Source organism: Pipistrellus kuhlii, unplaced genomic scaffold (assembly GCF_014108245.1).
Source record: "Pipistrellus kuhlii isolate mPipKuh1 unplaced genomic scaffold, mPipKuh1.p scaffold_m20_p_28, whole genome shotgun sequence".
Classification (NCBI taxonomy): domain Eukaryota; kingdom Metazoa; phylum Chordata; class Mammalia; order Chiroptera; family Vespertilionidae; genus Pipistrellus; species Pipistrellus kuhlii.
This window is the reverse complement of record NW_023425527.1, coordinates 199881-223969: the sequence shown is the minus strand read 5'-3', so window position 1 is coordinate 223969 and position 24089 is coordinate 199881. Positions and strand designations below refer to the sequence as shown.

Sequence of the window (24089 nt, the reverse complement as noted above, 5' to 3'; positions counted from 1 at the left end):
GACTTGTGCTGACTCAACTTCATTTAACTGATCGGCTGAAAATCAGAGGTTGCAGGGTAACAATGACAGTATTCAATGCCCTCTTTCTGCCCTCCTGTCAGGTACGCTCATTTTGAGCTGAACAGTTTGATTTCTGTAGCACTGGCAAAGGGAATACCTGCCATTTCTTCTTAAAAGAAAAAGCACCTGGACAGCTTTGGAAAGTCAAGGTGCTTTGCTTTTGCCAACTGATGAGCTCTGTCTGATTAACCTGCCAGGTGCTTTTCCTTGGAGGTCTCCGACAAGTTCCCATTGCACTGCTCTTTTTGCTCAGTGAACAGAGAACCTACCAGATGTTTCTGTGTCACTAATCTCCGTCACTCGCAGACTTTGTCGCTAGACGTATGAAGTTTAGGGACCTCAGAGTCACAGGGGAGTCTAAAGGCTTGGGGATACAAAGGACAGTAACACATTAACCCACCTGCTAGTATCTTGGTTCCTGTTTCCTTCCAAACTGTCTTTGGCTTCTTGAGTGGGCTGGAATTGTTCCCCTGGGCTCTGTTTGCCACCAAGAGTTAGCAGATTGAAAAGAAGTAAACATGTTTCAGTGTTTTGATGAAGGAATTCTCTTCACTCTCCATTCTATTTTTAAAACTATTCTTGCTAAATGTGTAGAAATAACCAGACCTACCAAGGTAATTTCCCTTTGCATGTTTCACGTGTAGTATGTCATCTCTTCACTGGAGCTTTTATATAAATAGAAATCTTTGCCCCCAGCAACCCAACCCAGACAAGGCACAAGTGAAGAATGAGCAGAAAAACAGACATTAAAGATAAAACAACTCCTCCCTCTATTATATTGAGGCAGCAGGCTTTGGGGCAGTGACTGAATGATTAAGCAATTGAGAATGGGGATTGATACTTGCCCAAGATACCATAATTAGTAAGTTGAATCATGTAAAATTGTCAATGCTTGATGATTTTGACCTATAAAACAGCCATTTCATGTGGTTCAACGGAAAAGGACTTAGGCTTTGTGTTGGGTTTGGAATGGAAGGTGAAGAGTTGGGATTCCATCTCCACAGCTGAGGACCTCCCTGCGAACTGGCTGTAATGTCCATCCTTGCATATGGGTTAGGCCCTGCTCATATGCCCTCCCTCCCACTTCTTAGCTTTACCTGGTGGCTTTTTTCTGATGAATCCCCGGTGCTTTTTTCAGAGACTTGAATGCAAGCAGTAAAAGGTTTCCAGTCACAGTTACTTCTTTCTGCGGATCTTTTGCCAAAATGTCCCCCTTGAAAGCCTCTCGCTGTTCTTGGAGACCTTGCTAGGGTCGGGCAATTGCCACCCGCATCCGGCCCCTGGCACGTTGGCAAGACAGGAGGAATGTAAACGGAAGATGGGGGGCCAACCGCCGCTGGCAAGTGAGAGAGGTCAGGAAACATTCTTGAAGAAGTCCACCGAGACACCAGCTCCTCTCGCTCCTTCAGCATCTTCTCATACTCGTTGAATTTCTGCTTGATTTTCCCCAGTGACTCATTAGTCTGGTTCGCTATTGCCTGTGAAATCTTTACATCCAGCATACATTTACTGAGGTACATGTCAGTCTTGGACCACTTGCTCACCTTGCACTTGGCTTCTCTGGTCGGCTCAGGTGGGCTAGGGGAACTCAGTGAACCATTCTGCTGGTCCCAGTCCTCAAAGGAGACCTCTGTGTCCGCTTCCGAGGAGCTCTCGCTCTTTTCACAAAAGCAGCATGCCTCTCTCTCCATCTTTTCCAACTCCTCTTCCAGAGACTTCAGCTCATCTCCGTGGTTTTGGCCAGCCCCCTCCAGAGATAAACCAATTCCTGGGGGCGCTTTCTCTTTGTCACCTTCCGTGTCCAGGCAGCTGGAGTAGATTTCATTCATTTCGAAGCTGCAGAGGCTTGACGGACTTGGGCTGGGGGTCCTGACCTCTCCAGCCACAAAGCAAGCAGGAGGAGCAGCATCTTGTCTCTGAGTGTCCTTGGCCATCAGACTGGGATCTGGGACTCGAGGATCTGGTGTGGCCTTCTCGCTGGGATCCCTTGGTGAATGAAGCTGACTGCCTGTTGAAAGGAGCAGTAACATGCAAATGCTGGAAGTGATCACATGTAATAGCTAAGCGCCTTGGTTGTTGCTCAAGTGACATGAGAATGCAGAAAGCAGCTTTCTGTTTCCCACCCCCTTCCCACTACCAGACTCACTCACAGAGAGGCAAAGGGTGCTTCTAAGAGAAAATTCCCATTTTGACATGGGCTAAGGTAGAATATCTGAGAGAGACCAAACCCTAGGGGAAGTGTTCTAAGCTTACAGTACAGTGTGATCAAAACATGCATAACTGCATGGCTGGTGTGGTTCAGTGGTTGAGCATCATCCTATAAACCAGGAGGTCATGGTTCAATTCCCAGTCAGGGCACATGCTCAACATGCTCAGGTTGTGAGCTTGATCTCCACTGGAGAGACAGCTGATTGGTGATTCCTCTTTCATGGTTGATGTTTCCATCTCTCTCCCTCTCCCTGCCTATCAGAAATAAATAAATAATACACACACACACACACACACACACACACACACACTCACACACACCTAGAAGCCTGGTGCATGAAATTCATGCACGGAGAGGGGGGTGCGGGGGGGGGGGATCCCTCAGCCTAGCCTGCACCCTCTCCAATCTGAGACCCTTAGAGGAATGTCCAACTGTCCAACAAGGCAGTCAGACATCCCTCTCACAATCCAAGACTGCTGCCTCCCAACTGCTCACCTGCCTGCCTTCCTGATTGCCCCTAACTGCTTCTGCCTGCCAGCCTGATTACCCCCTAACCACTCCCCTACCAGCCTGATTGATGCCTAACTGCATCCCTGCCAGCCTGATTGCCCCAAACTGCCCTCCCCTGCAGGCCTGGTCACTCCTAACTGCCCTCCCCTGCAAGCCTAGTCACCCCTAACTGCCCTCCCTGCAGGCTTGATTGCCCCCAACTGCCCTCCCTTGCAGGCCTGATCTCTTCCAACTGCCATCCCCTACTGGCCATCTTGTGGTGGCCATCTTGTGTCCACATGGGGGCAGCCATCTTGTGTGTTGGAATGGTGGTCAATTTGCATATTACTCTTTAATTAGATAGGATAGCTGGTTTGCCCTGAAGGGTGTCCCAAATCATGCTGGGGGTTCCCTTGGGACATAGGGTGGCCTGGGTGAGGGGCATGTGGTGGTTTGTTGGCCAATCACACCCCCCAGCAACCCAAGCAGAAGCCTTGGAATCTTGGATTTATCTTCTACAATTGAAACTTTGTAGCCATGAGCGGAGGCTTGGGACAGCAAGGGCAGGAGGAAAGCTTGGCTTCCTCTATCACCAGGGGAAACTCAAGGCCTCCTGCTCTCTCTAGCTCCATGGCTGCTGCCACTTTTGCTGAGATTTATTTATCTTCTATAATTGAAATTTTGTAGCCTTGAGTGGAGGCCTGGGCCGGCCAGGGCAGGTGGAAAGCTTGGCTTACTCGATTGCCAGGGAAACCCAAGCCTCCTGCTCTCTCTATGGCTGCAGCCATCTTGGTTGGGTTAATTTGCATATTCACTCCTGATTGGCTGGTGGGTGTGGCTTTGTTGGTGTCTCGGATGTATGGTCAATTTGCATATTGCTCTTTTATTAGATAGTATTTTAAAAAGATGCATAATTGGCCGAAACCGGTTTGGCTCAATGGATAGAGCGTCGGCTTGGGGACTGAAAGGTCCCGGGTTCGATTCCGGTCAAGGGCATGTACCTTGGTTGCGGGCAAATCTCCAGTAGGGGGTGTGCAAGAGGCAGCTGATCGATGACTCTCTCTCATCGATGTTTCTAACTCCCTATCTCTCTTCCTTCCTCTCTGTACAAAATCAATAAAATATATTAAAAAAAAAAAAAAAGATGCATAATTGGACACTTCCACTTAGGCTCTGTGGTTGTAGTTCAGGAGCTCACAAATGAGATTGTCATTCCAATTTTGGTCTTGAGTCCAGAAAGTTCCTTGAGCCACATATATACCCTCTGATTCCTCCTTTGTTAGTCATATGTGGCCAAAAAAGCTATACAAGAATCCTCTGATAAAAGCAAAGGCATCCCTAACTGGTTTGGCTCAGGTTCGATTCCAGACAAGGGCATGTACCTTGGTTTCAGGCACATCCCAGTAGGAGGTGTGCAGGAGGCAGCTGATCAATGTTTCACTCTCATCAATGTTTCTAACTCTCTATCCCTCTCCCTTCCTCTCTGTAAAAAATCAATAAAATGGGGGAGATAAGAGATCAACCGAAGGACTTCTATACATGCATATAAATACAACCAATGGACACAAAACTCAGGGGAGGGTGGGTATGTATGGGAGCGGGGGCAATGGTAAAATATGTACACAGATAATAATTACATAAAAAAATAAAATTTAAAAAAAGTTTAAAAAATTTAATAAAATATATTTTTACAAAAATTCCTAAGGGTAATCATGCTAGAAATTAACTGGTTGCTACTGCCTTAGTTCTGGATCCAACCAAGGTATATATGGAGCTCAAAATTTTTAACTTAATAATTTCAAGGATCCTGATTTTTCTCTCCTTAAGGCATCCATCTTTTCCCAGTGTGAGTGACATGTGCAGTTTGGAGGAAATAATTAGTTGCAACCTGTGACTCTCAGAGCACATTCATGCCAAACCTGTGGGGTAAGGCCATACCTGCTTCCTTCAGCTCTTTTATTTCCAAGTCAGGGTTCTCTTTCAGATGTTTTGTAGTCAGTCCTAGATAGACACTGACATCAGGATGGCCTTCATATCTCTGCACCCTGGGGCTCTCAGTTGGCTGAGTTCTCTGGGCTCCAATCAATTCCTGTGACAAAGGAAAAATTGTTAAGAACATATTTGCAATCATCTGAACGTCACTGATGTTTCTGAAATAGATCTAGGTATCAAAAAAACTCACTCTTACTCCTGTTGGGTAGACTAACTATATTCCTAATTAGCTAATTCATTTTTATTTTTTATTTTTTTAATCATCTAAAAATTTCATTGATTGCCAACCGGTTTGGCTCAATGGATAGAGCGTCAGACTGCAGACTAAAGGTCCCAGATTCGATTCCAGTCAAGGGCATGTACCTTGGTTGAGGGCACATCCCCAGTGGGGGTTGTGCAGGAGGCAGCTGGTCAATGTTTCTCTCTCATCAATGTTTCTAAGTCACTATCCCTCTCCTCTCTGTAAAAAATCAATAAAACATATTTTAAATAAATAATCCATTGATTTTTAGAGAAAGTGGAAGGGAAGGGGAAGAGAAACAGAGAGAAACATTGATGTGAGAGACCCATCAATTGGTTGCCTCCTGCACGTGCCCTGACCATGGCCAGGGATTAAACCTGCAGGTGAGGAACATACCCTTGACCAAAAATCAAATCTGAGACTTTTTAGTCTGCATGCCAATGTTCTAACTAGTGAGCAGAACCGGCCAGGGCCATTGTTATTATTATAAGAGTAACAGCAGCTGCCATTCACTGAGTCTCACTCTGTGCTCCAATTATGTGCAGACCTCCCCAGCTTCCCTCGCCAATTCCTTGCTGCCCTCACACAGAACAGGTGTAATAAAATGAGGATTTCTAAAACTTCTTGCCACATGACCCCTAGCTTCCTCTTGGTTTCTAACTCTCTACTCTCCTGAGAGGAGCAAGCAGAAATAAACTCCTAACAGCTTCGGGGCTTACCTTTAGGTCATTCTTCAGGATATACTGGATATCTTGAAGGTTCATAGTTCGGTCTTTCTGTTTGACCTGGATGCCTGACTTAACAATATCATAGTAAGGTTTTGGAAGCCTGAAGTCAGCTTCCAAGTAATTTCCTGCGACTACGGCTTTTTTAATAACTGAGCCATCTAAGCCATCCCAGGGTATGTTATCTGTTAAGGAAAGAGTCAGAGGGAGTGACATTAAGAAATCAGTCAGGTGAAATTGGGTGTCCTTGGTCAAGTCACTCAACCCCTTTAACATTAAATTCTGTAGAAAAACCACCTGAAAGTCCAATCACAAATGAGAGACCACTTTCCCCATTTACCAGGGGAATCCCTGCTGTAGAAACAGGAAAAAATAGTCAGAGTCATGTACACACGGGCTTCCCTCTGGCAGAGCTGGGGACCACAGGAATACTTCATGGAGTCAGGCTGGGTCCCAGTGCATTCCATTCCTCTCATGGGAGGTGTGGTTTTGCCTCTGGGACTGTAAACACTGCCAACTGAGGTCTATGAGTGTGCGTGTGTGTCCCTCTCCCAAAGGATTCCTTCTGTCTGAAGGTACTGATCATGTCTTTAAGTGACACTGAAACCTGGATGTGTTCCATTTCACAGCTTACTTCTCAGAGCCCAGTCTTCCTCACTCGTTTTCAAATTCTTCAGGGACTCCTATATTCAATTTAAAAACTTTGCTTGGATTAAATAAAGGCATTACCACAGACAAGCTGATAGGAAGGCTTTGCTGAGTCTTAAAGAACAGGTTGAAAGAGGAAGATTTTTCTGAGGTTATTTTATATATTCCATAAGCAGAAAGAAGTTTTCTTGTAGAAATCTTTTTTTCTGCCGAAACTGGTTTGGCTCAATGGATAGAGCGTCGGCTTGGGGACTGAGGGGTCCCGGGTTCGATTCCGGTCAGGGGCATGTACCTTGGTTGCGGGCATGTCCCCAGTAGGAGGTGTGCAGGAGGCAGCTGATCGATGACTCTCTCTCATCGATGTTTCTAACTCTCTATCTCTCTCCCTTTCTCTCTGTACAAAATCAATAAAATATATATTAAAAAAAAAAAAAGAAATCTTTTTTCTATATCCTGCATTTTCATCAAACTATTATAGGTAACTCCAGAGTGGAGAGAGAGAAAATCCAACCTAAGAATAGGGACTTTGGTTAAGTCAATGTCCTCTTTGACCTACCTGTTAAAATCTCCTGTATGATCATAGAAAAGCTGTAGGTGTCCGATTTCACTGTGACTTCCTTCTGCAAAATGACTTCTGGGGCAGCCCAGTTGTACAGCTGGGCCGGGAGGGGGACTCGCGTCAGGTCCCTGAGTACATCTCTGTCCTGGCTGCAGCGGGAAACACAGGTAGAGCTCATGTCTTAAAGGATCACTGCCATCATCACACAGCACATTTGTAAAAACATTAGCCTCTGAAGACCAGCAACCTCCTGCACTTCTGGAAACTCAGCTAGACCCTGAGCTAACCCAGGCTGCCTGCTATTCCAACACCTGCCATTCCTCACCATCCCTACCCTGCGGGCCCTGCCCATCCTCCCACCTCACCGCCTGATCTCTCCTGCTTGCTTACTCCCCTCAAGTCCTAGGAACCCTCTGCCAGCTTCTCCAACATGCCAAGCACATAACCACTCCTGGTCTTTGCACTGGTGGCTGCTTCTGCCCACAGACCCCAGAGTGACTGCTGCTTCTTGTAACCGAGATATTAGCTTGAAACTCACCTCTTCAGGGAGGCCTTCCTGACCACCTAATTTTTTTTAAATTTTTTATTAAAGTATTATCTTTGCACATATTTTACCATTACCCCCCCCCATACATACCTGACCACCTAATTTTAAACAGTCCTGTTTTGCCGAAACCGGTTTGGCTCAATGGATAGAGCGTTGGCTTGTGGACTGAAAGATCCCGGGTTTGATTCCGGTCAAGGGCATGTACCTTGGTTGCGGGCACATCCTCAGTGGGGGGGTGCAAGAGGCAGCTAATCGATGATTCTCTCTCATCGATGTTTCTAACTCTCTATCCCTCTCTCTTCCTCTCTGTAAAAAATCAATAAAATATATATATTTTAAAGCAGTCCTGCTTTATTGGTTTCAGAACAGTTATTACCTTAATTTCTTATTCATTTGTTTACTGTTTAAAATCTGTCTTCCCTCCACCAGTCAGCTCCGTGAGGGCAGGCAGGCACCTTATCTGTCTTTTGTATCGCTGTGTCTCAACTTACACCAGGGCCTCAACACTTACTTTTGACTAAGACTCTTCCAAGACCCTCCGGAAGCCCAAGCTTCTTCTGATTGCTTCTCTTCTGAACTCTGCTCTCTTGGCAATGAGCCCTCCCCGTTCAGCACTAAAGGTTCACAGATTTGCTTAAATAACCCAATTTCCCCCTCACCCGGGTAGCTCAGTTGGTTAGAGCACATGTGTCCAACACGAGGCCCGCAGGCCAAATCCGTCCCGCCAGGCCTTGCAATGTGGCCCGCACCGCGCTGTCATCACTGCACTCCGCTGCGTTTCCATCACAATGACAGTTTATGACTGTTCAGTAAACCATTCGGCCCGCGATTTAGGCTGGATTTTAGATTTTGGCCCCTTCTCTGATTGAGTTCGACACCCCCAGGTTAGAGCATCATCCCTATATACCAAGGTTTTGAGTTTGATTCCCAGTCAGGGCACACACAAGAATCAACCAATAAATGCATAAATAAGTGAAGCAACAAATCCATTTCTTTGATCTCTCTCTCTTTCTAAAATCAATAAGTAAAATTTATTTTAAAACAAACAAACAAACAAACAAAAACCCTCAACTTCCTAATCAGACTTCTCAAGAACTAAAATAGAGTGTCCTAAATGTATTCTGAGCCAACAAGAGTCTTCAGAGTGAGGTCAGTGCTGAGTTCTACACGCAGCTGTCATGAGCATCAAATGAGATCATGTGTGGGGAAACACTCTGAGCCATACAGCAGTTCTTTGCCGGTCTGGCAAAGAATAGATTATAGAGGATGGCATGTGTTTCTCAGACTTTGGAAAAACTTCACTAAATAATATTCTTTCTAGCAGAGCTTTTGATAGATGGAGTGAGTTCAGGAAACCACAAAGTTACAAATGCTGACATTGACTTTTAGTTGCATTGCTATTAAGTTAGATGTGGCCTGGTATAGGGCGAACAGCGTGGATACACATGCCAATATCATATCAGTATCATAGGGAAAGCAATGGTGTGTCTTATGGTCAGAGATATATCCTGAGGACTGGCACACTTGGCTCTTTATCTTGTGGGAAACAGTCTCCTAGCTGGTCTGACCTCTCAAGCTTATCTAAGGCTCTAGCAGGGGACAAGTCAGTTATAACCAGGATTTATATTCTTTCTCTTTAACTTCCTTCCACTCGCCTTCCTCCCTTACAATCCCTCTTCCTTCTCTGTTAAAGCTAGTGGAGGGAGGGTTTCTTTTCTGGCTGTCACTCTAGGGCAGTTACATTTCTGGGCTTCAGCCTTGACATCATTAAAAGTACATCTGGCTGGGACCAGTTTGGCTCAAGTGGATAGAGCGTCGGCCTGGGGACTGAAAGGTCCCGGGTTCGATTCCGGTCAAGGGCATGTACCTTGGTTGCGGGCACATCCCCAGTAGGGGGTGTGCAAGAGGCAGCTGATCGATGATTCTCATCGATGTTTCTAACTCTCTATCCCTCTCTCTTCCTCTCTGTGAAAAATCAATAAAATATATTTAAAAATAAAAATAAAAGTACATCTGGCTGCGGCTATGTGATACCATAGGCAAGGCCAGTCCAGCTCTCAAGAGTCCATTAGGAGGGAGTCAAAGAACAGGAGAAACTGCTGTTACCATTTTTACACCAAGATGGAGGGGTACCCTTGACAATGACATTCAACAAACTGACCTTTTCAAACAGAGTGTCTCCAAACACAAGTGTGGGCCTAGAAGCTATTTTGGATTCTTGTAGAATCAACTGGTGTCATCAGCAGTCAAAGAAGGGAACCTACTATGGACGCAACCACCTGCTGATTGACATTTCTGTCTGAAGTTCCTTTCTGAGATCAATTAGCCCCAAAGAGAACTCATACCTTCCTACCCAGTTGCCTTCTAGACCCTCCCTCGACCGATCTGTGGACCCCAGCTCCTCAGTGCATCTCACATTTCCCTTCTATTTTGGCTCCTCGGTCACCACCAGGCCCTGCCCTATATGCCTTCTAGTTAGTCTTCCTCCACTCCACCTGCCCCTACAGCCACAGCTGGATAACCACACCACCTCTAGCCTCTCTGGGCCTGTCTCCTCATCTACAGGAGGGCAGGTTAGGCTGGGCCTCTCCAAAGCTCCATTTCACTCTGGGATTCACATTTCCATGGAGCTCGACAGCAGATGGCGCTCCATCACCGGCAAACAGCTTGGATTTTGTCACAGCCTCCCTTGTAAGCCTTTGCCATCGACAGCAAATATGTCCAAACCCTTTTGCTCCCACTGCTCTTGAGCACACAGCCCTTTTCCAGTTTTCCCTTCTCCTACACTCATCCATTCCCTTAATAAACACTTACTAAGTCCCCTGGAAGGCTTCCACACCATGCAAAGTGCCTAGACTTAATCGTGTAGGTAACGGTTTTAAAAACGGAAAGGTTTTAACTGGGATCTGGTCCATAGATCCCAGTTAAAACCTTTTTAACTGGGATCTATGATCCGAAGCTGAGCAGCTCAACTGGAGATAGTGTTCTGGCCTCCACCGGTTCCCACATGGAAACCTGCTCCAGTCACCCTAACTGTCCTGCCTCTCTTGTCCCGTCATGGCCTCTGCACATGCAGAAGCGAGGGGAATCTTCTCTTTTTTTTATTAATCTTCACCTGAGGTTACTTTTCCATTGATTTTTTTAGAGAGAGTGTAAGGGAGGGGGAGAGACAAAGAAAAGAAACATCAGTGTGACAGAGACACATGAGACATCAATTGGTTGCCACCTGCATGCGCCGACCAGGGCCAGGGACTGAGCCTGCAGCTGAGATACATGCCCTTGATGGAATCAAACCCGGGACACTTCAGTCCTTGGGCCGATGCTCTACCCACTGAGTCCAACCAGCTAAGGCAATGAGGTGTTCTCTTTGTCCCTGCCTTTCTCACTCCACTGAGACCCTTGAGGGCAGGGAACACCCTGAAATCTCTCTGGGCCAGGACTGTAAGGCTTAGCACCCATCACCTTCCTCTCCTTCTAGAATGCACAGCTATGGCACGTGTCCCGGCCTCCCTTCAATTGAGAAGGTGACTGGCTCTGGCCACTCCAAGCAGGAAGCAGTGACATACCCACTAAAGCAGTGGTCGCCAACTGGTGGTCCGCCGACCACTGGTGGTCCGTGAGGTCCAAAAGGTTGGCAACCGCTGCACTAAAGCCACTGTGTGCCCCTCCGTGCTCTTTCTTGCTCACTGACCAGTAATGCAGAAGACACAGTGGGGGACTGAGGCCTGGGTGATGGCAGGGCCACAGATCGGAGGAACATGGAGCACAGTGAGTGTCCCCCTCCAGCACACACACTAAGCTGCACTGTGAGTGAGGAACACGCCTTAGTTGTCTTAAGCCACTGAGAATTTTATAGTGGATAGTCAGAGCATTTACACATGATGGCTAATCTGTGCTCCTGCTTGTTAAATGGTTATTAAAATGAGAATGTCCTGCCGAAACCGGTTTGGCTCAGTGGATAGAGCATCCGCCTTAGGACTGAAGGGTCCCAGATTTGATTCCAGTCAGAGGCATATACCTTGGTTGTGGGCACATCCCTAGTAGGCAGGGTGTGTGTGAGGCAGCTGATCGATGTTTCTCTCTCATCAATGTTTCTAACTCTCTATCCCTCTCTCTTTCTCTCTGTAAAAAATCAATATATATTTAAAATAATAATAAATAAAATGAGAATGTCCTGAGCAGAAGTAACTGTCCCAAAGCCCCTTTAACCTTTGCAGTCAGACCATGTGGGAAAGCTCTCGCCCCACTGGGCACACAGTGGTGGACAGTACAGCCCACCAATGAGGAGAAGCCCTGCCCACATTGGAAGCCATGATCTAGGAGGTTAACCTACCTTTCCAGCATGTACTCCAGGTTGGTCAGTCTCGCCTCCCCTGTGGAGACGATGTGGATGGCATAGGAGCTGAGGGAGCGGTGGATGAATCCCCAGGAATGCAGGTACCGCAAGGCGTCCGAGATCTGGAGCAGCAGGTGCACCATCTCCTCCATGTGCAGCAGGGGGAACTCGGACCGCTGCGAGCGAGGGATAAACTGGCCAGGAACAAAGGGACTGGGCCTCCTCTGTTTTTTAGCTTCCAAGACTTTTCAATTGACCTTCACAGCTGCTCAGTGTTCCCATTTTACAGATGGAGAACCTAAAGCTTGGTGGAGCCCAGGACCCTGACACCAAACCTGGGCTCCTTTCCCTCAGCTCAGCTGCTTCACACCATGAAAAATGAGGAGGAAGTTCTCAACGCCTGGCACAGGCATCCAGAGTGGGCTCGCCACCAGCAGCAATGACTTGTCTGCCCCTCAGCCCTCGCCCAAACCTGTGCTGCTGAAAGAACCTGGAACCTTAAAGGACCAAGCCAGCCCCCACTCCAGTCCGATGACCGGGAACATTCCTCCTAAGAGCACAGAAAACCACTTACACCACTGGAATCAAGTGACCAAAATCATACCAGGTCTCGCCGAAACTGGTTTGGCTCAGGTCTGCGGACTGAAAAGTCCCAGGTTCGATTCTGGTCAAGGGCATGTACGTTGGTTGTGGGCACATCCCCGGTAGGGGGTGTGCAAGAGGCAGCTGGTCGGTCATCGACGTTTCTAGCTCTCTATCTCTCTCCCTTCCTCTCTGTAAAAAATCAATAAAAATTATATTAAAAAAAAAAAAAAAAGTAATACCAGGTCTCTCCCAGAGAGGTGGCACTTCTAGTGGATGCCCTCACCCAAGGAGAGGAAAGGTAAACCAGGACACTAACAGGTCCTCAGGCATGAGGGATCGCTAGCCACTTTGGGGAAGGGACCTTCCTGGAGGGACTCTTCTCATTCCTGCCCAGGGAGGGTCTTTAGAACAGTCGTGGAGGGGAAAATGAATCTTGAGGACCTCTCTGAAGCCACATCTCAGCCCAAATCACACTTGTCAGGAAGTCTGTGGGCCAGGGAATATGCACCCGCTCCCAGGAAATCAAAACAGTGAGAAGGGATTGATGAGGCCTGTATGTAAACAGGCCTTTCTCTAGGTCTCTGCACTGGGAGCAGCTCCCCTCAACGCTTGAAAATGTGTGCCTGCACCAAGTTTGTCTCCACCCCCTCCTTGGTCAGGTGCGCCTCTCAGCTGAGCCGGTCAGTGTCTGCAGTGCTGCTGAAAGGACCAGAGACGCTGACAGGTGAGAGCCTCAGGCCCACGTTCCCTGACCTCGCTTATTTCTAGCCGCAGCTTCCAAACCAGTGCCATTTCAAGGGAATGGACACAGCAGCCAGGTTCACTGGGGCTGGGGCTGCCACAGTAGGGGTGGCCGGCTCTGGGGCTGGAATTGGGACTGTGTCTGGAAGCCTCATCATTGGTTTTGCCAGGAACCCTTCTCTGAAGCAACAGCTCTTCTACGCCATCTGGGCTTTGCCCTCTCAGAGGCCCTGGGGCTCTTCTGCCTGATGGTGGCCTTTCTATCCCCTTCGCCATGGGAAGGAGCTGTCTCCCCTCCCATCCTTCTTGTCTTGTCTGCCCTGTATGTTCCTTTTCCTATTTCTCCCTGGGCAGCCTGGGGGAAGTGGTTGGCTCAGGTGTGACAAAAGGAAGACAAATAAATACTGTATTAATAAGAAAAAAATAGGCCTTTCTCTATAGCCACTGTCTTGCAGGGCACAAATGAAAATACAGGAAAATAAGACCAGTGGCTATTTGATTAATTCGCTAGAAATGTGTCCGTGTCTTCTGGGTCTGCTAAGCTCTTAGACCCAGTTTGGAACAGAAGGAGGACTAACAATAATAAAATCACAGTAGGTCCAATGCATTTATCCTTAAATGGAGCATTATATAGCCAACACAAAGTAGAGAATTAAGATTTATCTTCCAGAATGAAAACAAATTATAAAGAAATAAATGTTTTACTGTTGTTGTTTTTCAAGATTTATCTTCCATGCATGCACAAATGGGAAATCTCCCGCCCAGGCAGGAGGACAGCCAGGGGAAAAAAAAACCCATGGAAACAGCCACTCACCCGTTCATGGAGGACACTAAAGAGTGTGCCGATGGCGATGCGCTCGTAAACCAGCCGGGTCTTCTCCAGGTCCTGGGACAGGCACACAGCCATCAGCTGCAGCAGGTGGCGGTGCCGCAGTTTGCTGCAAAAGATGCTTCAGGTGAGGCAGAGGGAAGAAGGACACACAAAAAGGAGTGCTTTCCTTTCTTCAGGGCCCCCTGAATACATTCTAAACAAATGCCTTGGGCTTCCAGCTCACCTGCAGTGCTCCTGCTCGGCAATCAGCAAGTCGGCCAGCCGCTGCTTACTGCAGTGCGGGTGGCTGGGGAGGTTCAGCTCCTTCATGGTGACCCTGCTCCCGTTCCACACCATGCTGCCAGGGCAGGAGAGAGTTGGAGCACAAGGTGGTGAGTATCCAGTTCCCCAGTGAGCAGTTCTCCAGCCAGAGACCAAGCAGGGTTTACACAGAGCCTGCAAAGCACCTGTCCAGTCTTTCCTCCTCCTCCCCCAGGTCCTAAAGCACCTTGAGGAACCTACTACAGGTGGCAGGAAGTCGCTGAGAGATTTAAGGAAGGGAGTAACTCCCTTATTTTAGAAAGTTCTGGCTTCTATGGGCACCTCATACCCTCTGGCCTGTTCAGGGGCCAGACCGTTCCACGACGCTGCCTCCAACTCTCTAGAAAGCAGAGACATTAAACACGGCAATGCCCTGGCTGGTTTGGCTCAGTGGTTAGAGCGTCAGCCTGGGGACTGGAGGGTACCAGGTTTGATTCCGGTCAGGGGCATGTATCTTGGTTGTGGGCATAGTTATGGGCATATCCCTAAGGGGGTGTGGGATGTGCAGGAAGCATCGATGTTTGACTATCCCTTTCCCTTCCTCTCTGTAGAAGATCAATGGAATGAATTTAGAAAAGGAGAAAAAAATGGCGTGAGTCATCTTTCAGAGCAGTTGTTCTGGGCCATTTGGCAATGTCTGTAGACATTGACTGTTACAATCACAACCTAAGGGGGTGGCAAAGAGGACAGCTACTGGCCTCTAGAGTAGAGACCAAGGTTGCTCCTGAATATCATACAATGCACAGGTCAGCCACCACAAACAAAGAATATCTGGCCAAATACTAGTATGGCAATGGTGCCCAGGCTGAGAACCCTCGATTCAGATGGATGTCCTTCAGCGTTTGGTTAGAAACCCTCCGTGCGTAAGGAAGTCGCACAAAGCCCATACTCCCCGAGGGACCAAATCAGAACTCCCACAGGCCCCTCTGCTTACTTGGTCATGACCATGTAGGGGCCACTGCAGAAAGAGAAGGCAGGCTCATCATCAGCTTGAAGTACTTCCTTTTCTCCAATTATTGGAAGAGATCCTAAATAGGCCACCCGTGTCCTTGCTGAAAGATAAAACTAAAAGCAAAACACAGCTTCAAATTATGGGGAGGAAAGAGAAAAAGTAAAATTCATCCAGAATCTTATCAGCCAGATACTGATGGCTGCTGTTTACCAACCTCCTGAACACCCCCCTAGGGACATTATTCTTAATTTTTACTATTTTTAATCTTTCTAGAAACCCTGAAAGCTCTAATATCCTTCCCCTTTTACTAGTCGGAAACTGAGGCTCACGGAAAGCGGTCAGACACTTGCCTGAAGCGTTGAGCAGGGTTCCCCCCCAAAGCCAGGCCTCTGCAGTCACCATTCCTTCTCCCCCCACATCCACCCAGGCTCCCTTGGCACAACCAACAGGCTCAGGGCTGGGTGACCTGTCAGCAAACATTACCAATTACCCAACATTTCCTAACTGTCTCTTCCATGGGCACAACCAATGATCCAAAAGATACTCAAAAAACATTTCTGTTTAAAATGGCAATTCCTGCCGAAACCGGTTTGGCTCAGTGGATAGAGGGTGGGCCTGAGGACTGAAAGGTCCCAAGTTCAATTCCGGTCAAGGGCATGTACCTTGGTTGTGGGCACATCCCCATCTGGGGGCGTACAAGAGGCAGCTGGTCGATGTTTCTCTCTCATCGACGTTTCTAACTCTCTATCTCTCTCTCTTCCTCTCTGTAGAAAATCAATAAAATATATATTTTTTAAAATGGCAATTCCTGCAAGGCAGGCTAACAACACCCCTGAGCCTCTGGGAGGGCAGGTCAACCACCAATAAGACTCACGGAGTCAGTGCAGCGCTCTGCCTCTCTACAGGGAGACCGTGTTTGGTGCCTTTACTGGGAATTTTAAGGATCATTTTCTAAACTCCTGAAATCTGGCTCAAGGGATCTCTGTAGAGTTTCCACCTTTTTATTTTTGTTTCTTTTCAATAAGGAAAGCAACAGTAAGAGGCACTTGTCCAGCAAACGTGATAAAGAAGAAAAAGAAAAACCCACTTTGGAGACGATGAGACAGAGCTGGACAAAGCCGAGGGGCAGGTCCAGCAGGAGGGCCAGGTGACTCTCCGGTTAGTCCTGCAGACACGGGCTGTCGGTGGCGACCTCTTACCTTCCCAAAGCCAAAGCTGTGGATGTTTTGGGCAGAAATGACTCCAGTTTTACGCGGTCGTTTAGAAGGACCATTAGGACTTCTAGAAATGTTTAAGAGAGGAAATAAATAAGGATTAATCACCCAGATCCAGAGGAACAATGATGAATCAAGTTTTCAGAATGTGCAGTGGCTTTTGACTTTCCTACTTAACTTGTTACCATGGAACTACAGGTGACATAAGAGCCAGCCTCTCAGAGGGCACCTGTGACTTTGACCCCCTAGAAATCATGCCCTTGTGTGGCCGCTCAAGGTCAGACAGAGCTGACCTGGTAACCCAATGGGATGTTGCAGAAATGACAATAATGACATTTCCAAGGCTAAATCCACCAGGGCTTCTGCCTTGATCTCTCTTCGGTCACTTGCTCTGGGTGAGACATACCAATAAGGAAGCCTGACACTGAGCCAGGGGAGTGTGCCATGCCATCTTGGAGCTGCATCCTGCAGCCCCAGTCAAGCCTTCAAGTGATGACAACCCCCGCAGACATCTCTACTGAAACTTTAGGAGAAACCCTGAACTACAACCACCCAGCTGAGCCATTCACTGATTCCCGACCAACAGGAATTATGTGAGATACAAACGATTACTACTGTTTGAAACTGCTAAATTGGGGGGTGGGAGTGATTCATTATGCAGCAATAATGAGAATGGATGGTCAAAGCTGGAAAAAATCATAAAGCTTCTCTTGTCCACCTTTCTCACGTTACAGAGGGGGAAAATGGAGCCGAGTCACAGAGCAGAGCAGGGACTAAGCCTGGGACCTGGGTGGTCTGCAAAGATCCTCCTGGTTGGCCAGGAGGTGAGAGAACTGGAACAGGCGGGGGCCAAGAGGCCCGGTGAGGAACGTGGGAGTTTATCTTGATAGTCATGGGAACAGACCCTAGGAAGGTTTTTTAGCAGAAAGTGAGTGGCACAAACCAATTTCCATTGTTAACAGGTCATTCTGGATTCTGGATAAAGAACCAAAACTGGCAAGAGAAGCAAGAAGGGATGCAGTTAGGCATAACTGGTCCTCAAAGGCATCTGACTCCTCTCGCTGGGGAAGCCAGCAGCATCCCGGTCATCAGAGGAAAACCAGGACTCCATGTGCACAGAAGGATGAGATGGAGGACATCCAGAGTGTGGCGAGGCTAGCCACCCTGATTACTAAGACAGCCATCAGAGAAAACCAAAATGAAAAGGATTCTGACTATTATACAAACCTAAGGCAATGAAGTCCCAAGAATTAAAGTATCTCGGAGCCTGTGGCCCATCTCCTGCAGCTGCCCACCCCAAGTTAGCAGCAAGTCTCTCACACGGCTCAAAATAGCCTGAGGAACTGTAAATTAAGCATTTGTGGTCATTTGCAACCTTAGTTCTAAATAAATGCTTTCCAAGGTTTGAGATATCAAAACAGCAACAAAGCTCTGAGGAAGGGCTTTCTGCTCTGCCCAGACCTGAGGAGTTCCTTCTCTGCTGAGCACAGGGCATCTCCACGGGAGCCCAGAACTCAGTGCCCTGGGCATTCCCGGAAGGAGAATGGCCGTCCTTCTCCAGCGGCCACATCTCCTTCAGAGCTCACTGCTGTGGGTGAGCCAGAGGCTGGCAGGGACGTAGTGCCCATGCTGCAGGGGCCTGTGAGGAGGCGGGGGAGACGCAGGGTCCCACTCTGCTCGAGGCAGCTCTCACCCCTGCATGAGGCCCCCGAACCGGGGCAGGCTGCAGACGAGCCGCTGACTGGAGTCGATCTTCTTCAGGAGGTCGCAGGAGAAGTCCTGGACAGTGGCCTGCATGTGTGAGGTGCAGCGACGCATGAACTCCACCATCTGCAACACCACAGAGAGGCTCAGTGCCACACAGCGAGGGGCTCCCGCCCTTCAGGGGAACTGGGAGGTGGGCTGAGGTGAACGGTCTAGGAGCTGGGACCCCCCACCCCAACAGGAAAGGGAAGGTCTAGGTGATTTTCCAAAGGTCTGAAATGTTTTCAGGGATTTCCTCCAATTCCCTCCTCCTTCAACAGATGAAGAAACGAGGCAGGAAGAGTGAAATTATTTGTCCAAGTTCTGACAGCTAATGAGCTAGAGAACAGACGAAGGGCAGTGAGGGGAGAAACTGTCCGCCTCCCCTTCTTGTGCCGTCCCAGGACCAGCCTCTAGCCCTGGCTCCTGGCTCCCCGCCCAGTGCTTGGCCCTGAGGGTGGCTGAGAGGGGCCGCCTTACCGCAGAGCTGCACTCCTTCCCTGCCGTCAGGGCCCATCCCTGCGGGCTTTGGCCCTTCTCGTCATGGAGCCGAAGGTCACCCCCTGCGTCCAGCAGTTTGCTGAGGATCCACTGGTTGCCTGAAAACGCTGCTGCATGCACAGGGGTGCTCCCGTCAAAGCAGCGGCTGGAGGGGATACAGGCGCGTCCATGGCAACACCCTCCCTTCCACAGAGCAGGGGGCAAGTCAATGGGTGACACGAGGCTCCTTCCTACAGAGGCGACCTTTGGCGATGAGGATTATAATCGGGCCATTTGGAAGGTCCCTGCTCTGTGACAAAATGAGCTTTGCACACATACCCTTTCTCCGTTCTTACCTCTGCCCCTCAAGGCACTATCATTTCCCAAGTTTAAGTGAGGAACCAGAAGGGCAAAGCTGAGGGCCACACCGGGTATGGATGTGGTTCCATTGGTGTTCCTTCCCTCACCCCTGGCACTGGCTGCCCTGAAAACAATTCTGTTTGCTGAGGCCTGGGCGACAGAAGGTCTCTGTCTCCCGAATCCCTCAGTAGAGGCCCACAGACCTTGGATGAGCAATGTGGTCAAGAAGGATCTATTATACAAGTCAGAAAAACTTAACCAAAGCCAATAAACTATGTTGGCCCTTACTGTGTACAAGATACAGCGAGATGTGATCTGTAGCTGTGGTTTCCTAACGTGCTCATGACAGAATCACCTGGAGAGCTCTCTCTATCTGAAAACAAACACAGCTGACCCGGTGGGGCTCGGTGAACCAGAAGGGTGTGGTTCGATTCCGTCAGGGCACATGCCCGAGCTGTGGACTCTATCCCCAGTAGGGGGCGTGCAGGAGGCAGCTGGTTGATGATTCTTTCCCATCATTGATGTTTCTATCTCTCCCTTCCTCTCTGAAATCAACAAAAACTTTTTTTTAAAGAAAATAAAAGCAAACACACAAATGGGGAAAGAGAAGTCAAATAAGAAGGAGAAAGAGATAAGAAACATAAGAACAGCCAAAACCGGTTTGGCTCAGTGGACAGAGCGTCGGCCTGTGGACTGAAAGGTCCCAGGTTCGATTCCAGTCAAGGGCATGTACCTTGGTGGCAGGCACATCCCCAGTAGGGGGTGTGCAAGAGGCAGCTGATCGATGATTCTCGTGGATGTTTCTAACTCTATCCCTCTCTCTTCCTCTCTGTAAAAAATCAATAAAATATATTTAAAAAAGAAAGAAACATAAGAACATTCTCCCAACTCCAGACCCCACAGATCTCTTGCCCAGAGGCAATCACTATATACGTCTTTGTACCCTCCCAGAAATGTCCTGTGCATATACAGGTAGAATAAGAATGTGTTATATAAACTGTTCTGCACTCAATATATATTTTGAAAAAATTTCCATTTGAGAACATACAGGGTAGGGCAAAAGTAGCTCTGCAGTTGTTCCTATGAAAAATAAAAAAACAATTAATAAACAATAATATAAGAATAAACTATTTTGTGTACTCACAACTGTAAACCTACTTTTTTTAAAAACTGTTTTTGTTTTTATTGATTTTAGAGAGAGAAGAAGGGAGCAGGAGAAACAAACATTGACATCAACATTGATCAGCTGCCTCCTGCATGCCCCACACGGGGGATCAGCCCACAACCCGGGCATGTGCCCTGACCGGAATCGAACCGTGACCTCCTGGTTCATAGGATGATGCTCAACCTCAGAGCCACACTGGCTGGGAAGGAATGTGTGTTTTTCACAAGTTCCCCAGGTGACACCACCACGCTGCCTGTCCCCAGGCATCTGGGAACCTGGGATGGCTCGTTTTGAGCCAGCTTCTATTGCTGGGTTTGACAAGCAGTGCAGTACACTGTGCTTGAAAACCATAGTATCTCTCTGCTATAAAAACACATTTGTATAATGTTTTACAACCTTCTAATCATTCTTCCCATAAACAGTAATGAGGGATGAGGGAAGAGAGAGGACATTATTTTTCATTTCTCATGAATGCTAAAAAAGAAAGAAAGAAATTTTTTTATACCAAATAAACCTTTCACTTAAAATCTCTGGGCATTAGTTCCCTAATCTGAAATCTTTTTTAAAAAATTTATTTGATTTTGAGAGAGAGAGATGGACAGAGAGGCCATGGATTTGTTGTTCCTCTTATTTATATATTCATTGGTTGATTCTTGCATGTGTCCTGACTGGTACAGGATCTTTAATCCTGGCACATAGGGATGCTGCTCCAACCAACCGACCCGAGTCAGGGCTGAAACACTAGCGTTAAATGACTTAATCTTTAAAGAATCAGTACCCTTGCTGGATAGCTGAGTTGGTTAGAGCATCATCCTGATATGCAAAGGTTGCAAGTTCAATCCCCTCAGTCAGGACACATACAAGAATCAACTAATGAGGCATAAGTATGTGGAACAATAAATCCATGTTTCTCTCTCTCTCTAAAATCAATAATCATCAAAAAAAATCAATAATCAATTTTTAAAAAGAGGAAAACAGCCATAAACCTCTACAAAACAAATATAAATGCAAATGACTAGAAAATGTTGCATTTTTGGTTGTGGAACTGCAGGGAGTCCCAAATGGCCTCCCTACAGAGCTGTTTTCTGCAAACATCAGGTGACCAAGTCCTTTATTTCTGACCTTTGAAATTAAACAATACGGTAGAGACAGGAGCTTGTATGTTAGTCAAGAGAAATTCTGGATGGAAACACAGCCAAAATTTTCTTTGTATTATTTCTTGGTTACAAAATTCTCATACTGATTGTTTTTTGTGTTGTTGTTGTTTTCTTTTTCCGAAATTTTCTCCCACTAAGTAAGCAATCTTATAACAGAAAAGAGAACAACAGAAAAGTAAAACTTTTTGACATCAATATGGCTTGTTAAATACCTTGAACAGGACTTCTTTATGTAATATGGATAGGTACTATATGGCTTTTATGGTTCGTTCACATTCTGGCATAACTATGAAAATTAGATGGAATCATGTAAGCATTCAAACTGTTTCTATCCAGTGTGAACTGTAAAAATACATGCTGTCTCATCTCTGTCCAGGAGGTAGTTGTAAAGATCTAGAGAGCTTGATGTTTGAAATGGCTCTGGGAAAATCAAAAGTGTTCAGAAAAGCTGATTCATTACTGAACACATTAAAATTCATTGCTGTTCCACATTAAAATTTGGACCAACTATTAATCACAGATTCTGTTAAATCACAACTACAAGAACCAGGCAAAAATCATCCTGATAAAGTGATGTCAAGTATATTAATTGGTAAAAACTGCCTAAATAAATCATACAAATTATAACCTGTGGTAAAATATGAAATCATGCTGTTAATGACTAACTAGTTAATAAGTGAATGAATGACTAAATAAGTTTCACTTATTTCATAGGACCAAGTAAAAATGCTTTTATTAACAGTTGAAGGTATGTTTCAACATACACATACAACTGTATGTCATTGACATAAGTTAGTAAAAGTTATTTTAATATCTTGTCAGATTAGTTTCCAAATGCCCTAACTCGACTTAAAAGCATACATTACTATTTATTTTCTAGATAATAGAAAATTATTACTTACTGATTTGGATCTGATCCATAATCCACCAGAATGTCAACTAATTTTGTAAGGCCCAATAATGATGCAAGAAAAAGTGCTGTCTGGCCCAAGGAGTTAACTGCATCAACATAAATTCCTACAAAGCAAATACAAGGATCAGTGTAAACAACGGGACATTTTCTGAGATAAAACGAGGAAAATTCATATGAAGGGGCAAAAAAAAAAAAAAAAAATCAAAATTTCTTTTACAGCACTTATATGTATTACTACTGCAAACTGTTTCTCAAGAAAGAAAAGCCCTATGTGAGCTGGCTTGACTCAGTAAACACCAAAGTTAGCTTCATTCTTTGATGCCTCATCAGAATTTTCTACAAGATCTGGAACATCATCATCTTCCTCTGCAATGTCTTCTGGTTTGGGGGCTTTGTTATCCAACACACCCAGGCAATTAATTGTTCTGCTAACTTCCTAAAGTTTGTTAAGGTGTCAGCACCAAGCTGACATAGTATTCCAGGAAGCATTTCTGTGAATGGTTTGGCTTCTGTAGGACCCATAATTACAAAGGGGTTAGAGACAGGGAAACTTGGGTTTGGGTATTACTGAAATAACTACACCATCTTTTTTTTTTTTTTTTTACAGTGTAAAATTTTTATATTTAGAATTAGGCAGCTGGACTCAAGTTTAGATGATTCTACTTTTGTTGGCAACATCCAAAGCATCATAGTCAGGAGCCAGTTGAACATATGCCTTCTTGCCATCAGGCCTGATCTGGGTGTTGACCTGGCCACATCAATATCATAGAGCTTCTTCACAGCCTGTTTGATCTGGTGCTTGTTGGCCTTGACATCCACAGTGAACACAAGTGTATTATTGTCTTCTATCTCTTCATGGTAGTCAGGGGGAAATTGATGATAGCATAGTGGTCAAGCTTGTTTCTCCTGGGTACGCTCTTCCGAGGATATTTAGGCCGCCCCCGGAGCCTTGGTGTCTTTGGCCGTCGGAAGGTGGGTGACGTGCGGATCTTTTGTGTGTGTATGTGTGTGTGTGTGTGTGGCTGTGGACGCCTTTCAACACTGCTTTCTTTGCTCTCAAAGCCTTTGCTTTGTCTTCGGCTTTGGGAGGAGCAGGGGCTTCCTTCTTCGCTTTCGGCGCCATCTTCGTGAAAAGGATTTACGCGCTACCCCATCACCTTTAATCAATACCAACTGTATTATTCACAACCAGGGTTTCATCTGCTATAGCTTTTCTCCGTACAACCTCCCTATGAGCAGTACCTTTGGCGCCTACCCAGACCTGAGCTGAAATGAAAGTTAGGCGAATTTCACCTCCTACACCATGCTGTTTGTGGCAGAGAAAACTCAACGGCCAACCAGCAGGAAGGTCAGAAAAGCCATACAAACCCCAAGTGCGAGCCAAATCGCTTATACCTTTTCTTTGTACTCTTTAAGAAAACCACTCAGACTGCGCTCTTTCCCTCTCCCCTCCCAAAGGAAGGGAAGAACGATCATCAATGGCCATTGGCAGTTACAGAAGCAACACCGATAGCCGGCTTCACGCTCAGGAAAGAACGCTGCGCCTCCTCCTCGTGGTTTCGGGTGCTCTACACGATCAGAGGAACTTCTCTAGTAACGAACTATAGAAATGATCCCTGAAAGTATAGTCTTAACCACCGGGAGCGCGCTTTTCCGGAGCGAACGAAACCCACACATATTACAGTGATGGCGAAATGTTCTCAAGTGCTGCTATCTACCCACACATATACTGCCATGTAGTCTCTCAAAAGTTTTCATTCAGAAAGCTCGACAAAGTGTTTTAAATCCTCTAGCATTCCCGAAAACAGTTCAAGCTGACACTTTAATTAACATACAATTGT

At 46.6% G+C, this 24089-nt stretch overlaps 1 protein-coding gene, 1 non-coding gene and 2 pseudogenes across 3 annotated transcripts in view; 1 reads left to right on the top strand and 3 right to left on the bottom strand.

Annotated features, from left to right (window-relative positions):
- The window catches only part of TEX14 (testis expressed 14, intercellular bridge forming factor), a 65434-nt gene that overhangs the window by 36177 nt on the left and 5168 nt on the right, over positions 1-24089 (bottom strand). For both annotated transcript variants that reach the window (XM_036454183.2, XM_045587310.1), the window contains exons 2-14: positions 22238-22352; positions 18654-18819; positions 18124-18260; positions 16416-16497; positions 15199-15329; positions 14188-14301; positions 13947-14070; positions 11804-11982; positions 6921-7072; positions 5711-5901; positions 4697-4847; positions 1158-2068; positions 461-537 (exon numbers count right to left, since the gene is read on the bottom strand). In XM_036454183.2, the coding sequence (XP_036310076.2) occupies positions 461-537; positions 1158-2068; positions 4697-4847; positions 5711-5901; positions 6921-7072; positions 11804-11982; positions 13947-14070; positions 14188-14301; positions 15199-15329; positions 16416-16497; positions 18124-18260; positions 18654-18819; positions 22238-22352 (2530 nt within the window). The remainder of the gene's footprint in view (positions 1-460; positions 538-1157; positions 2069-4696; positions 4848-5710; positions 5902-6920; positions 7073-11803; positions 11983-13946; positions 14071-14187; positions 14302-15198; positions 15330-16415; positions 16498-18123; positions 18261-18653; positions 18820-22237; positions 22353-24089) is intronic.
- On the top strand, positions 12978-13464 carry LOC118728031 (annotated as a pseudogene).
- LOC118728030 lies at positions 22841-23401 on the bottom strand (annotated as a pseudogene).
- On the bottom strand, positions 23668-23880 carry LOC118728132. Its single transcript, XR_004990800.1, has one exon. It is a non-coding gene; the product is annotated as a small nucleolar RNA U3 (small nucleolar RNA).